Genomic DNA, 14565 nt, shown 5'->3' with positions numbered 1-14565 from the left:
TCCACTTCGGTCTACTTCTCACGGTTCAGCAACTATCTGTTCTCAGAAATCATCCGGACAGCATTTATTTCATTCGCATCTCACTCGCTCGTCCCGATTTGATATAAATCTCTCAGGCAGAGGAAGAACCGATTACTGTGGAGACGCTGTGTGTGTGTGTGTGAGAGAGAGAGAGATTGATCCGAGACTGCCGACAGCTCATTGCTGAGCCGAGTTACCTCCGGCCGCGACCACACCGTCAATCGCTGGGAATGGAAGAGCAGCAGCAGCTCTCCCTCTAGTACCTGCCCGCTCCCTGCAGCTCAGACCCGGGGAGAGGAGGAGGAGGAGGAGGAGGACGGGCGAGGTGTTTTTTTTTTCCTTTTAAATTCTTGCAGAGAAGCGCCTTTCCCTGTAACCCGCAATGGTACTCGAGTGAAAGACTCCGCTGAAGACCCTGTCGCTATGAACAGCCGTCTGACACTTTTCGGGGGAAAAAGAAATTATCTTGTGTGGTATTTTTCCCCCCACTTCGTTTGAGCTGCACTTTTCTGTCAAGTTTCTGGCTGTTTTCAGAGGAGCAGTTTGGAAACCATGAGGTGACCGGGGCCGCATTCACCCATCGGCTTGCATTAACTTTGTATAGTTATTTCTAATGATGCTAAGATTTGGATTTCTTTGAGTCATTTTTTTTGTAATTCTCATAGTTTACATGATTTGACCTGAAATTATTTGAACCCCAGAGACATGAGTCTGCTCTGAATTGGACACTTCATGTTTTTTTTTTAAACTGTTATTGTTGCCTTCTGTTTAAATCATGTGAGATTGTGAACTAGTTGGACCTACTACTTGTGTTTTGCCTCGGATTTGTTGGGACATCTTGAAGCGAGCGCTCCTGCAACTGTCTGATGGTGGGCCGGTCGGGCGCTTGCAGTCCCGTCCTTAGCCGCTGATTGCGGGCTCTCTACGTCCAGCCTATTTCTGCTGGGGTTTCCTTTTTACATTTTTTTTTCCTTCAAAACTTGTGTTTGGTGTGTCCCTTTTTTTGCGGTGGATATGCTGATGTGGTCGGTGCCAGGCTCCAGGCTGCCCTCTCCCCGGGACTCGGCGCTCCGCCGGGCAGCACTGGCTGGAGTAGTGGCCGCTCTCCCCCAGCATCTCCCGGGCAGCAGGAGCGTCAAGGTCTTCATCAGCTCCAATCCCGAAGGTAAGAATTCAACATCAACACGCTTCACTTTTTTCAAGCTATAGATGAGTGACTGTACTTGTTAACATTGTTCGTCCCCTTCAAAAAAAAAGTTTTGTGTTGAAGTTTAAAAATTCAAATATTTAATTGTTTTAATTATAGATATATCGCTTTTTTAAAATTGCTATTTTTGAGCTGTTAAGTTTGGGCTAATACTAGGTTTCAATCATTTTATTGTAACTGTTGGTTAAATCTGTGGTTTGCAGCACAGTTTTTTATAATACTTCAAAATTTTAGTGAACCAGGTACTGAAAATAACAACGCGATTTATGATAAAATGTATATTGGTTCTGGGAATTTTACTAAGAAACTCTTGGATAACTTCATTCCGTTTATAACTGCACACCAGTTGTGTTTGACCTACCTTAATCAGTCACTGTCAACAAAACTGACAGTTTTGCTGAGTGGAATCCTTTTCTATTTATAAATGCAGGAATTGTGAATGCCGCTGAGTGAAAGGTTATATGTGCTAGCGGCTGTACATGGCAGGAGACTATTCGTACAAATTAAACAATTCAACCTCCTGGAGAACACCGTCTTCCGGCACTAGATCATATTTCCAGTCTTCTCCATGGTTTCCACTCAGTCTTCTAACTGTGAACGCAGTTTTGTGGCTTTGATTCTTGCCCACAGCAAAGCTGACTGAGCTTGAAATCATTCAGTTCACTCATCGTTGTTGTTGTTATTAATTGATAAACTTCTCTTCAGAGACAAGTTTATCAGGTAAATTGACACAGGTGAATGTAATGACTTGATTGGCGGTGTGATCGCATTATTTGATCCAGTCCTTTTCCAAGAAACGGGTCAGGCTGCAGGCTGGCTGGAACACCCAGCTGCTTTCTGCTACTGTTTCCCATCTGCACAATGATAGCCCTGGCAGGGTAGCAGAAGTGCTACTTTGCTTCCATTATTTTTTAACATGGCATTTTTATGTGATAGAGAATTAGTAACGCCACCAACAATAACTTTTAAACCAATTTCTGTATCTTTTAGAGAAGTAGTTTTGAAATATATATTGTGATTATTATGGATTGGAAATTGAAACTACGTAGTCATGTATCTTTGGAATTTTAACACGAGGGAATGTCAAGAAAATGTGTTAGAGGCTGTTTGATGGTAACAGGGATGACATCTCATTACATGAAGATGAGAGATATTGGTCTCCTAATCTGTAAGTGATGAAGTCATGAATGAAATATATAGGTCTGCTTCACAAGTTCTATAAATAGTGTTCCTTTTCGTATTCTGTTTGTACATGTTTTTTTATAAATGTGTCATTTTGCTTTTTCTATGTTTGCCGTTTCATTGAGCATTCCTAAGCTTGCAAACAAGTCTGTAGACGAAGTGATAATGAAGAGGGTTGTGCAGCGTAAATGCGTGTGGAACTGGGTGCAATTCAGGATGTTTGAGAGCAAGCGTGCTGTTGATTATTTTTTCCAGATTGAAATGAAGTTAGTGTTTTTTTTTAGAAAATCAATTTCATTGAAGAATTAACATTTACAAGTTAATATTATGTAATGTAGATTTAAAACATTGATAATGTATTGAAGCTGCTAAGCAATTCTTGAGCATTTTTTGTGCTTGAGATGGGGGGTGGAGTTTCCATTCCTTTTACGCCAATAATATCAGCGAGATCTGGGCGGAATCGGCTGAACCAGCGCGAAATATCAGGGAATTTTAAATGTAAGTGAGTTACACTCAAAACCACTTACGTTTGTGTTTTCCACGATCCTTTACGCTGGTTAAAGACTAAATTTGCCAGATCAGGCCCTGCCCATAAAACTGCCCACGCCCCTAGGTCGATATTGTGAGTTTCTGCTGATTGCACTGGTTAGGGAAGGTTCTTCAAATTATGCTAATTTTCTATGGCGCACAGACACTAGCAGGCATGTTTTTAAAAGTTTTTTTATATCAAAAAATATTTAATTTATTAAGAAACTGACTAGCGTACTCCAATGAAAGTAGTAAATGGTTCAGTGTAAGTTTTAAGTCATTTTCAGTGATTTTTAAATCAGGTTACTCACAGGTGGAGGAGTGGACACTTTTTTTAAAAAAAGCATTTTTAATGTGATGAACCCATTTTCAGCTGTATTAATAAAAGTGGACCAGGTCACCACTCTTATGCATCAATGAATACTTTTTAATGGAAAGAAAAAAATGATTACATTCCAATACACTGCCCAATTGCGCTGGTTCATGGAAGATTTTATGTTTGTGATTATGCAAATGATTTTTATTGGAAACTTGAACGGTAATGTCCCGATTGCGCCCAAAGCGGAAACTCTACCCCAAGGATTGTTTTCATTGTGGTTAAGAAGGCTCGAGGATTTAAGCTGAGACAGAAAAAACATCTACACAGCTGAAGCTGTAGTAGTTAGGTGCTGTTATCAATAACCACTTCTTGGGGTGAAAAAATAAATCCACATTTTTGTGTTTGATAAATTTCATAATCCATTAGAGTTTGATATCATTATTCAATCTCGCCTCATTTCCAAGAGCAAGTTGTTAATGATAGTTATGAGTTTCAGGATATCAGGCTAAACAATAAACAATTTATCGAAAAAAAAACCAACAAAATCTTGCACTCTATGGGGATAATTTTGACTTTGTGCGATAGTGTAGTCAATGGAAATAAAAATCAGAAGGAATAGGCTGCCGATATACTATTACACAAAGTCAAAATCACCCCCATTGTGTTGAGAAGTCTTTGTAGCTGAGAAGGGATCTACGGTATACTGAAATTTGTCACAATGAGCCATATCTTCTCTTTTCAAACAAGGATTTATATGCCTTTTTTTCTTAGATTTTTACGACCCACTAGCACAATGAGTGCTCAGATTTTAAACTTTTTTTAAAAAAAGGAATGACACAAACAAACCAATTGCAGTACACTTGTAATAACAGTCCTTAACACTTCTTAAGCAGCTAATGAGTCCCCTACACAGTATAAATGGCAACGTTTGGTAATTCGGCTATGTACTGTGTGTTGGGCGGCCCGTTCAATCCATAAGATTCTCAAATAAACATCAAGTTCGATACATGTAGTGCTGAAGACTTGTGCTCCAGAACTAGCCACACCTCTGCCAAGCTGTTCCAGTACAGCTACAACACTGGCATCGACCCGACACTGTGGAAAATTGCCCAGGTATGTCCTGTCCACAAAAAGCAGGACAAATCCATTCCGGCCAATTACCGCCCCATCAGTCTACTCTCAATCATCAGCAAAGTGATGGAAGGTGTCGTCGACAGTGCTGTCAAGTGGCACTTACTCACCAATAACCTGCTCACCGATGCTCAGTTTGGGTTCCGCCAGGACCACTCGGCTCCAGACCTCATTACAGCCTTGGTCCAAACATGGACAAAAGAGCTGAATTCCAGAGGTGAGGTGAGAGTGACTGCCTTTGACATCAAGGCAGCATTTGACCGAGTGTGGCACCAAGGAGCCCTAGTAAAATTGAAGTCAATGGGAATCGGGGAAAATTCTCCAGTGGTTGGAGTCCTACCCAGCACAAAGGAAGCTGCTAGTGATTGTTGGAGGCCAATCATCTCAGCCCCAGGACATTGCTGCAGGAGTTCCTCAGGGCAGTGTCCTAGGTCCAACCATCTTCAGCTGCTTCATGAATGACCTTCCCTCCATCATAAGGTCAGAAATGGGGATGTTCGTTGATGATTGCAGTGTTCAGTTCCATTCACAACGAAGATAACGAAGCAGTCCCTGCCAGCAAGCAGCAAGACCTGGACAACATCCAGGCTTGGGCTGATAGGTGGCAAGTAGCATTCATGCCAGGCAATGACCATCTCCAACAAGAGAGAGTCTAACCACCTCCCCTTGACCTTCAACGGCATTACCATCACTGAATTCCCCCACCATCAACATCCTGGGGTCACCATTGACCAGAAACTTAACTGGACCAGCCACATAAATACCGTGGCTACAAGAGCAGGTCAGAGGCTGGGTATTCTGCGGCGAGTGATTCATCTCCTAACTCCCCAAAGCCTTTCCACCATCTATAAGGCACAAGTCAGGAGTGTGATGGAATACTCTCCACTTGCCTGGATGAGTGCAGCTCCAACAACACTCGAGAAGCTCGACACCATCCAGGACAAAGCAGCCCGCTTGATTGGTACCCCATCCACCACCCTAAACCCTCACCACCAGCGCACCGTGGCTGCCGTGTGTACCATCCACAGGATGCACTGCAGCAACTCACCAAGGCTTCTTCGACAGCACCTCCCAAACCCGTGACCTCTATCACCTAGAAGGACAAGGGTAGCAGGCACATGGGAACAACACCACCTGCACATTCCCCTCCAAGTCACACACCATCCTGACTTGGAAATATATCGTCGTTTCTTCATCGTCGCTGGGTCAAAATCCTGGAACTCCCTTCCTAACAGCACTGTGGGAGAACCGTCACCACACAGACTGCGGCTCATCACTTTCTCAAGGGCAATTAGGGATGGGCAATAAATGCTGGCCTTGCCTGCAACGCCCAAGTCCCATGAACGAATTTTTTAAAAACCCACTAATGTCGCAGTTTAAAAAAAAAGGAACCATAAACGTTTTTCTTGATGCAAGACCAGGCTGAAAATATGGAATAACATTACTTCTACAATAACTTATACTTTCTTTTCATTGAAATTTGCATACCTGGAAATATAACATCTTAAAAAATAATTATATAAATGCTCTTATTAGAAAGTACATGGTAGAGGTTAGCAGTGATCTAACATTGGATCTGAAAAGTTTTGCAAAGATTATTTTATAACCCAAAGAATTCTGTGAAGTACATAATATTGATCCAAGAGCTTTTTTTGAGAAACCAGAAAGAGACTACATTTGACATTAGGAATTGTGACAATAACTTCACAGATCCTGTGCTCCCAGGAAGGGTGGATTGAAGATAGGACTACAATACCATAGTGCTGATTCTCTCTCTGACCTATTGTTTCCTTTCAGTGCAGCTCCCCACTGGGAGCATGCGATCATGAATTTGTGCTAATCATGCTTTTTGTCCTGAGTTTTAGAAAAAAAAAGATTTGAAACAGTCCTGAATAGGACTGGAATAAAGAATGTTCCACGTATCCCATGAAAAGGTTGGCATAGCTAGAACCCAAACGGGTTCCCATAGCGACACCTTTTATTTGGAGGAAGTGAGTGAACAACTTCTCATTTGATTCCAATGTAAGAAAAAGTTCAGCCAGGGTGGATGGGGACTGCTTGGGCTTCCATTCAAGGAAGAAGCGGAGGGCCCCGCAGGCTCTCCTGGTGGTGGATGGAAGTGTAGAGGAACTAGACATCCATGGTGAAAAGGAGCTGGGTAGAGCTGGGAAACTGGAAACTGTTAAAGTGGTGTAGGGCTTCGGAAGAATCATAGGCGTAGGTCACGAGACTGGAGAAGGGGGGAGGAAAAAAAGAGTTGAGATAGGAAGCAGTAAGTTCCGTGGGCCATGTTGTGTTCAGGAGGATGGTGGGTTGTGTTTTTTATTTGTTCATGTGATGTGGGCGTCGCTGGCAAGGCCAGCATTTATTGCCCATCCCTAATTGCCCTTGAAGGTGGTGGTGAGCCACCTTTCTTGAACTGCTGCAGTCCCTGTGATGACTGTTCTCCCTCAGTGCTGTTAGGTAGGGAGTTCATTCATCATCGCTCGGTCAAACTCCTGGAACGGCGATATTTCCAAGTCGGGATGGTGTGTGACTTGGAGGGGAACGTGCAGGTGGTGGTGTTGTCCTATTTAGGTGGTAGAGATTGTGGGTTTGGCTGCTTACCATGACACTTTTGCAGAGCTCCTGGTACCTGCAAGGCTCAAACCGATGCTGATCAGTTGACAACCGTCTAGTGACTGCTTTTTAGTGGGGATGGGGATAAAAATAAGTGGGACTTCTCTGGAATTGAGTTGGCTCAAAGATTAAATACCTGCCAATGGAAGTTTGGAACCAAGTCAACCCTCCATGGTAGATTTGTTGGTCCAGTGCCTGAACCAGGCAGGTCCTCAGTACTCCATGGCACTGATGATTGACCAACCAGTGACTAATGGACCCCGGAAAGAGAGAATTTGCATTCATATAGTATTTTTTAAAAAAAACATTGCTGGGGTCTGCCTGCCTGCCTTCCCCCACATTCCTGGGCCATGGGAGCCTTCTCTTTGCCAGATTTTCCATGCTTCCCTCCCCCTCTGCTATTCTGCTGTAACAATTCATACCTCCTCTGGACCTATCTTGTTTCTGTGAAACAATGGATCTACCAGGGCAGTCCTGTTTGTGGATCTTGGGAAGGAGGTAGAAGTGGGGTTGGGGGCTGTGGGCGGAAGATCTCCAGAGGAGATGAGGTCAGTGATGATCTGGGAAATGATGGCTTGATGTTCGGCTGTGGGGTCATGGTCCAGGGGGAGGTAGGAGGAGGGTCAGTAACTTGGTCTTCAGCCTCCAAGGTTGAGGTCTGTTCACCAAACAACAGCACCGCCCTTGTCAGCAGGTTTAATGACAATGTCAGAGGTTGAGAGCGTACATGTGGCAGTGCACTGAGTTGAGTGTGGATCTCGGGAAGCGGCGAGAGCAGCGTTTTGAGAAACGCTGAATATCATGGAGATATCTGTAATCACAGGTGGATCCAAAACATGAAGGATGGAATTTAAGTTGGAATCCACGTGGAATAAGTCGGCGCTGGAGACAGTTGCTGAGGAAAGAGATGTGGCTGTGAAAGCGAGTTTTAGTAGATACCTGATCAAACACTAGGGGAAACAGAAAACAATGAAGGTGTACAAGGTAAAAGAGACAAACGGAAATCCTGTCTGAGAGAAGCGCAGAACTTCAAGGTGGGGTATTCCTGGAAGAGAAGTGGCCGTGAATTAAACACTGAGTCAAAAGCAAAATACTGCAGATGCTGGAAATCTGAAATAAAAACAGGAAATGCTGGAAATACTCAGCAAGTGAGGCAGTATCTGTGGAGAGAGAAACAGTTAACGTTTCAGATTGATGACCTTTCGTCAGAACTGGAAGAAGTAAAGAGCCAGGGAAAGTGAGGGAGGGGAGGAAAGAACAAAGGGGAAGGTCTGTGATAGGGTGATGGGCAGGATTGCGGTCTGACGAAAGGTCTTCAACCTGAAACGTTAACTTTTGTTTCTTTCTCCACAGATGCTGCCTGACCTGCTGAGTATTTCCAGCATTTTCTGTTTTTATTTCAGTACAGAAGCAAGATGGGTCCAGAGGAGGTATGAATTGTTACAGCAGAGGGGGTGGGAAGCATAGAAAATCTGGCAGAGGAGAAGGCTCCCATGACCCGGGAATGTGGGGGAAGAAAGGCAGGTAGACCCCAGCGATTATTTATTTTTTAAAAATGCTATGAATGCAAATAATTCTTACTTTTCAGGTTCCATTAGTGACTGGTCAATCATCAACAGTTCTCTGGAGTACTGAGGACCTGCCTGGTTCAGGCATTGGACCAACAAGTCTACCATGGAGTTATGACTTGGTTCCAGGCTTCCATTGGTAGGCATTTCATCTTTGAGCCACCTCGATTCCAGAGAAGACCCACTTATTATCCCCAGCCCCACTAAAAAGCATAGTCACTAGATGGTTGTCAACTGATCAGCATAGATTTGAGCCTTGAGGTACCACGAGCTCTGCAAAAGTGTCATGGTGAGTATCACAGCTCACCGTCGTCTTGACCATAATTTGGACACCCATTCTTGTAGAATAGATGGTGCAGAGCTTCAACAGCAGCTGCTTGCCTCTCTATGGTCCAATCAGGGTAAGCACTGACCTGGATACTTCATGTATCTGCCCTCCAGCAGCTGTCATCCAAAGTTTCAGAGCTTTCTCAATAGATATATGAAAGACATCTGGCTTCAGCATCATGGAAGGGCTTATGCAGGGCACTGTACATCATGCCAACCACCTTGATGTTCTAAATACCCAAGCCTAGTGCCATGTACCAGCCTTACTCCTCACCAACTGCATAATTTAGGTCTTCATCTGAGGGGCTTTGGCAAAAAAAAACTGCCTGCCATGGGACTGACTCCCTCTCCAGTGTACCCAGTGATGGACAGTTGCAGGTCATGGCCCTCCCTCCATACCCTCCAGCTGCTTCTACACTGCAGTTAGTACTTGGCTCAGTGGTAGCACTCTCACCACCTGAGTCAGAAGGTTGTCACTCCAGGGATGAGCACATAATCTAGGCTAATACTTCAGTTCAGTACTGAGGGAGTGACACACTATTGGAGGCGCTGTCTTTTGGATGAGATGTTAAATCGAGACCCTACCTGCCCTGTCAGGTGGATGCAAAAGATCCCATAGCACTATTGCAAGAACAGTAACATCCTTGCCAACATTTATCCTTTAGCCAACATCTCTAAAACAGATTGAGGGTAATTCTCAACGCCTAGGTGATAATCTGGCAGAACGGATCTATAATGGTTGGGGGATGATCCACTTTGCCAGATTACTGCTCAGGCAGTGAAGGTGAAATTTTACCTATTATCTGATCGTTTGTCTCTTTGCTGTTTGTGGGAGATTGCTGTGTACGAATTGGCTGCTGTATTTTCCTACATTGCAATAATGAGTACACCTCCAAAAGTACTTAATTGGATGTAAAGTGCTTTGGGACATCCTGAGGTCAAGAAAGGTTGGCATATGAATGCAATTTCTTTGTTTCTTCTCACACAAAAGAAGCCCTTCTATTGCATACCAAGGCGTTCTGAACTAAAAAGATAAGCAAATATGCAGAAAAGCTACCCTGGCATTCTCCTGCTTACTATTTAAACACTGAAGGAACTTTTCTTTTTAAAATAAAGCATGGCTTTGATAAGTGACTGGTAATGAGAAAGAGATTTGTTGTTCTCTGTCCCTCATTTTGCAATGCAATTTCTTACCTTATCTTTCTAGTGTCTCACCTGACAGTGAAGGTCTTATTTGGACTTCAATACCCACTGTTTTGGATTAACCTGCCAACACCGCCCCCCCACCCCAGCATAATTTAGCCGTGAGTTGTTTTTGATGGGCCTTAACGAAAAAAGGGGCACTTTTTTTACTTTTCACTAATTTCCCTGAACACATTTTTGGATAGCAGCAATTCTTAGAGCAGCATTATACACAGTCCATCGGCGTGTCAATCAACATTCCGCCAGTATTTATGCATACTTAATTTTTTGGTAAAATTGAGAGGGGAAAAAATGGCTCACATGGTTTGATATATCCCTTTTGCAAACTGCACTGACAAGGAATTAATACTACAATGCAATAATATGTAAGCACTATATTATCATGAGAGAGCATTTTACAAATCTCTGCTCCTTGTGTAGAGCTTTGCCAGCCAGGAATGCATATCGGGAATTCAGGTACATGGTCCCCATGAGATTTTGTCCATTAAAATTAACAACACCTGCCAGAAAATATTGCACATCAATGCATGCTTTCTGAAGGAACATGAATAATCCTTTTAATTAGAGGAATTCAAACATAACATGGCTCTTGGAAGGAAAAGGGAGGATGTACAGTTGACTGTTTAAGACATATTGCTGTACAATGCAATTATGGCTTATGACACATCTACACAAGACCCATGCCCTGGAGTGAACCAGGACCCTCAGAATAGGCATTAGAGGGACAATTTTCCAAATCTTCACATGCAGCATGCAGTACTTTGCATGCTATAAGCATGCGTCAGAATATCGCAAGCCCACTTTCTGATGAATACTTGCCAAATGAGAGGATTCAAAAAATGTAACAAAAAGCAAAGATATACCCTGGTGCTAAGCAATGCTTCATATGCTTTTACTAGTCAGGAGCCTTGCATTACCCCCTGGGAAAAGGACTGTAAAACTATATTATACTGAAGGCTTTTCCAGATGAATGAGCTAAGATCAGCCAAATGGTCGTCTTCATCTGTATTCGTCTTGCAGCTGGGACTTCCAAATGATGGCTACTAAGTTTACACGCTCTTTGCGTACCTCTCATTGCGTCAGACAGTAAACTGGCATCTTACCATTCGTGGAAGAGCGATGATAAGCTAAAGGCAATAAAAATCTTTCAAATGAATAATAGATAGTCTTAAGACTAAGTATGCAGTATCCAGTTACAGTTTTCCCTATTACACATTGTCCCCCACACCAAAAAGTTGCTGCCATTTCTGCATTATCTAGTCCAGTCCATAAAACAGTCTTTGTGGCCTTGGCACTCAGCCATTTCACAAAATTTCATGTCCTCTACAGCCAGAATCACTTAGGGTTTTTGTCATCCATTTATATTGGCTTATGAGGTTCTCAAAGTGCTAGGATCATTAGGTGTGTTGTGAATGGCTTTTTTTGTTGTTTCTACAAGCAAATTCACATGGCACAAAATTGGCTATTTAAATATAGGCCCAGATTTTCCTGAAAACTTGCGCCATACAGCATATGCCATTATTCTAGCACAGAAGTCCCAGGAAATGATGGCATGAGTGAGTTATGCTAGTTTTTATGCCACGCAAACATTTCCTGGGCCATTTGTACCACTCTGTTGAGATGCTTGCCGAAACAGATAAAAGTTAATTATAATTGCTCTGTCCCCATTCAAAACAATGGTGATGGCGATGTTCCTTGATTTGCGCCAATGTTCTGGCCACTTGAAGGCTCACTGATAAAGAGACACACACACACACACACACACACACACACACACACACACACACACACACACGGCTGTGTCAGAATTATTGTAATAATCGGGAACTTTTGGCACTGTCTCAAAAGAACTCACCAGTAACAGTGAGTTGAGTCCCAGAGCCGAATTCCTTCCTGTGGTAGCCCTGTGTCTCACAGTATTGACAGGCAATATAAGAAGTTCAAGCCCTTTTATCCAGAACACTGTTCTCCAGATTAACTTGCTAGCTTTGTAGACCCTTCATTGGCTATTGTTTGAGTCCCCCTCCAGACCCCGGGCCTGACACTCACATACAAACCTCACTTGTAACAAGTGGCCAATTTGTTATGGCCACAATGCCCCACTATACATCTCCCGGTGTTATGATAATTTACTACCATGTAGAAAACAGCACTCTGGATTACAATGACTCTGGGCAGTATCCGCTTCAAAACAAATTATTGGCCATTGGCTGCAGCGCTTCTGATTCGCCGCCATGCTCACTGCGGAGTATTCTAATTAGAAATGTAGGAAAATATGTAAGAAGTTATTGACACTGAGATTGGTGCTGTAGACAGTGAAATTTACAGTGTACGTCTCCGATCTCACCACTGCAGGAATATCTGGGCCATTATGAACGTCCCCATTCTGTTTGTGGGCTACAAATAACTATTTAAAAAAAACCTTTTGTGAACAAACCCACACTCTGCACCTTCAAAATTATCTTGGACATCTATTGGGGAAGAAGAGGAAAAAGGTTACTATCCTCAATTAGATGTTTTTACATAGTAAAGAAAGGTACTATTTTATTATGTTTTCTTTAGCTAGTTTTGTTCTGTTTCTTTATATATTATTTACCTCTTTCTGCAAGCATCCATTCACTCTTCCCATTTGTCACTTTTTTCTTCTTCAAATATGTATACTTTGCTCTGTTTACTATTTTTAACAAAAAAAGTAGATATGAGTATTAAGAAAGAAAAAAGGAACTTGCATTTATATAGCATCTTAATCACATCTCTCAGAAACATGCCAAATGATTCACAAACAATACATTTCTTTGAAAGGCTGCCACTGTTATTAGAAATAGAAACAGCTTCTGTTAATTTTTCTGCTAGTATATTTTTCATTATATTTAATTTCCCTGTTTATTGTGTCATTCTGCATCAGTATATTTCAATTTTAGTTTGCATTTTAGGATGTGTCAGTTTTGATTTGAGTTAAATTGGATAACCCCTGAAAACGGCACGGAGTACAGTACATGATTAATCCACACCCGGTCGTTGCAATGCAGGCAGCAAGTTACATTCGCTACCTGCACTGTTGATTGACATCAGCAGTGCATTTAAACCAATCATTTAAACAGAGGGAATCAGACGGAATCAGACCGAATCGATCATTTAAACCGCGGGAGTCAGACCGAACTGATCATTTAAAAAGAGCGAATCAGACCGAACCGATCATTAAACGGATATCGTGAGTGGCTCGTGCTTCTTAAAGGCAGCCTGCACCTTTTAAAGGGGAGGTGCATTGTGGCTGCAAGAAGTGGTGGGAGTTGTTTCAAAACTGAATCTGTGCTGTGATACTTTGAAGAATGGCTGTGCCTGGGAGACAGCGTGCACCAAGGTTCTCTGATGATACACTGGAGGCCTTGGTGCAAGAGAAAGAGACTTGCATTTATATAGCGCTTTTCATGACCTCAGGACATCCCAAAGTGCTTCACAGCCAATGAAATACTTTTCAAGTGTAGTCACTGTTGTAATGTAGGAAATGTGGCAGCCAATTTGTGCACAACAAGCTCCCACAAACAACAATGTGATAAATGAAGAGATGATTTTTTTTTTAGTGCTGTTGATTGAGGGATAAATATTAGCCAGGACACCGGGGAGAACTCCCCTGCTCTTCTTCAAAATAGTGCCGTGGGATCTTTTACATCTACCTGAGAGGGCAGACAGGGCCTCGATTTAACGTCTCATTCAAAAGGCGGAACCTGCTACAGTGCAGCACTCCCTCAGTACTGCACTGGAAGTGTCAATCTAGATTATGTGCTCAAGTCTCTGAAGTGAGGCTTGAACCCACAACCTTCTGACTCAAAGTCAAGAATGTTACCAACTGAGTTGTGGCTGATACCTGGAAGCGAAAAGAAGGAGGGGCATCCTGTATCCGCAAAGGGGCAGGAGGCCCTCCAGACATGTGCTCAAGAGAGAATTGGAGGAAGTAGGGGAGGAGGTCAATGCCAGGAACGTAGCTCCAAGAACATGGATGCAGTGGAAGAAAAAGTTCAGTGATTTAAAATGAGTGGTCAAGGTGAGTGAGTTCAAGCTTCAAGTGGCATCTCATACCAACTGCATCACTAGCCTCATCCACTGCACCCCCATCACCCACCTACCAACAATCTCTTTCAATCAGTACTCAACCATTCAAATCATATGCTTTACCTCACCCTCCCACACTTAGCGCTGTTGCAAGCCTCACACCCACTACTCACAGTTCACACACACTGGTAGCTATTCAACCATGACAGCCACATCACCCAAACATCTTGCAGGACACTCACTGACACACTTCCCTCTTTCTTGCAGGAGAAGGTGGCGCATAACTAGAGGTGGCAGTAGCTCCATGGAACACCATCCTGCTGTCCTCTCTCAGGATAACAGCATTCCTGCTCCCACCCCGCCACTCTGCCAGTGCCTTTGCTGTTGCTTGTCAGCCAGCCAGCCCGCTC

General features: G+C 43.1%; 1 protein-coding gene across 1 annotated transcript in view; it reads left to right on the top strand.

Annotated features, from left to right (window-relative positions):
- The first annotated feature begins 954 nt into the window (after nt 1-954).
- LOC137300804 (NACHT and WD repeat domain-containing protein 2) overlaps nt 955-14565 on the top strand; it is a 107899-nt gene continuing 94288 nt past the window's right edge. The window contains exon 1 of the mRNA XM_067970431.1: nt 955-1186. Coding sequence (XP_067826532.1) covers nt 1036-1186 — 151 coding nt within the window. The 5' untranslated portion in view covers nt 955-1035. The remainder of the gene's footprint in view (nt 1187-14565) is intronic.

The sequence above is a fragment of the Heptranchias perlo genome, chromosome 1 (genome assembly GCF_035084215.1).
Source record: "Heptranchias perlo isolate sHepPer1 chromosome 1, sHepPer1.hap1, whole genome shotgun sequence".
NCBI classification, from domain to species: Eukaryota; Metazoa; Chordata; class Chondrichthyes; order Hexanchiformes; family Hexanchidae; genus Heptranchias; species Heptranchias perlo.
Note: the sequence above shows the minus strand (reverse complement) of the source record. Positions and strands in the feature narration are given on the sequence as shown.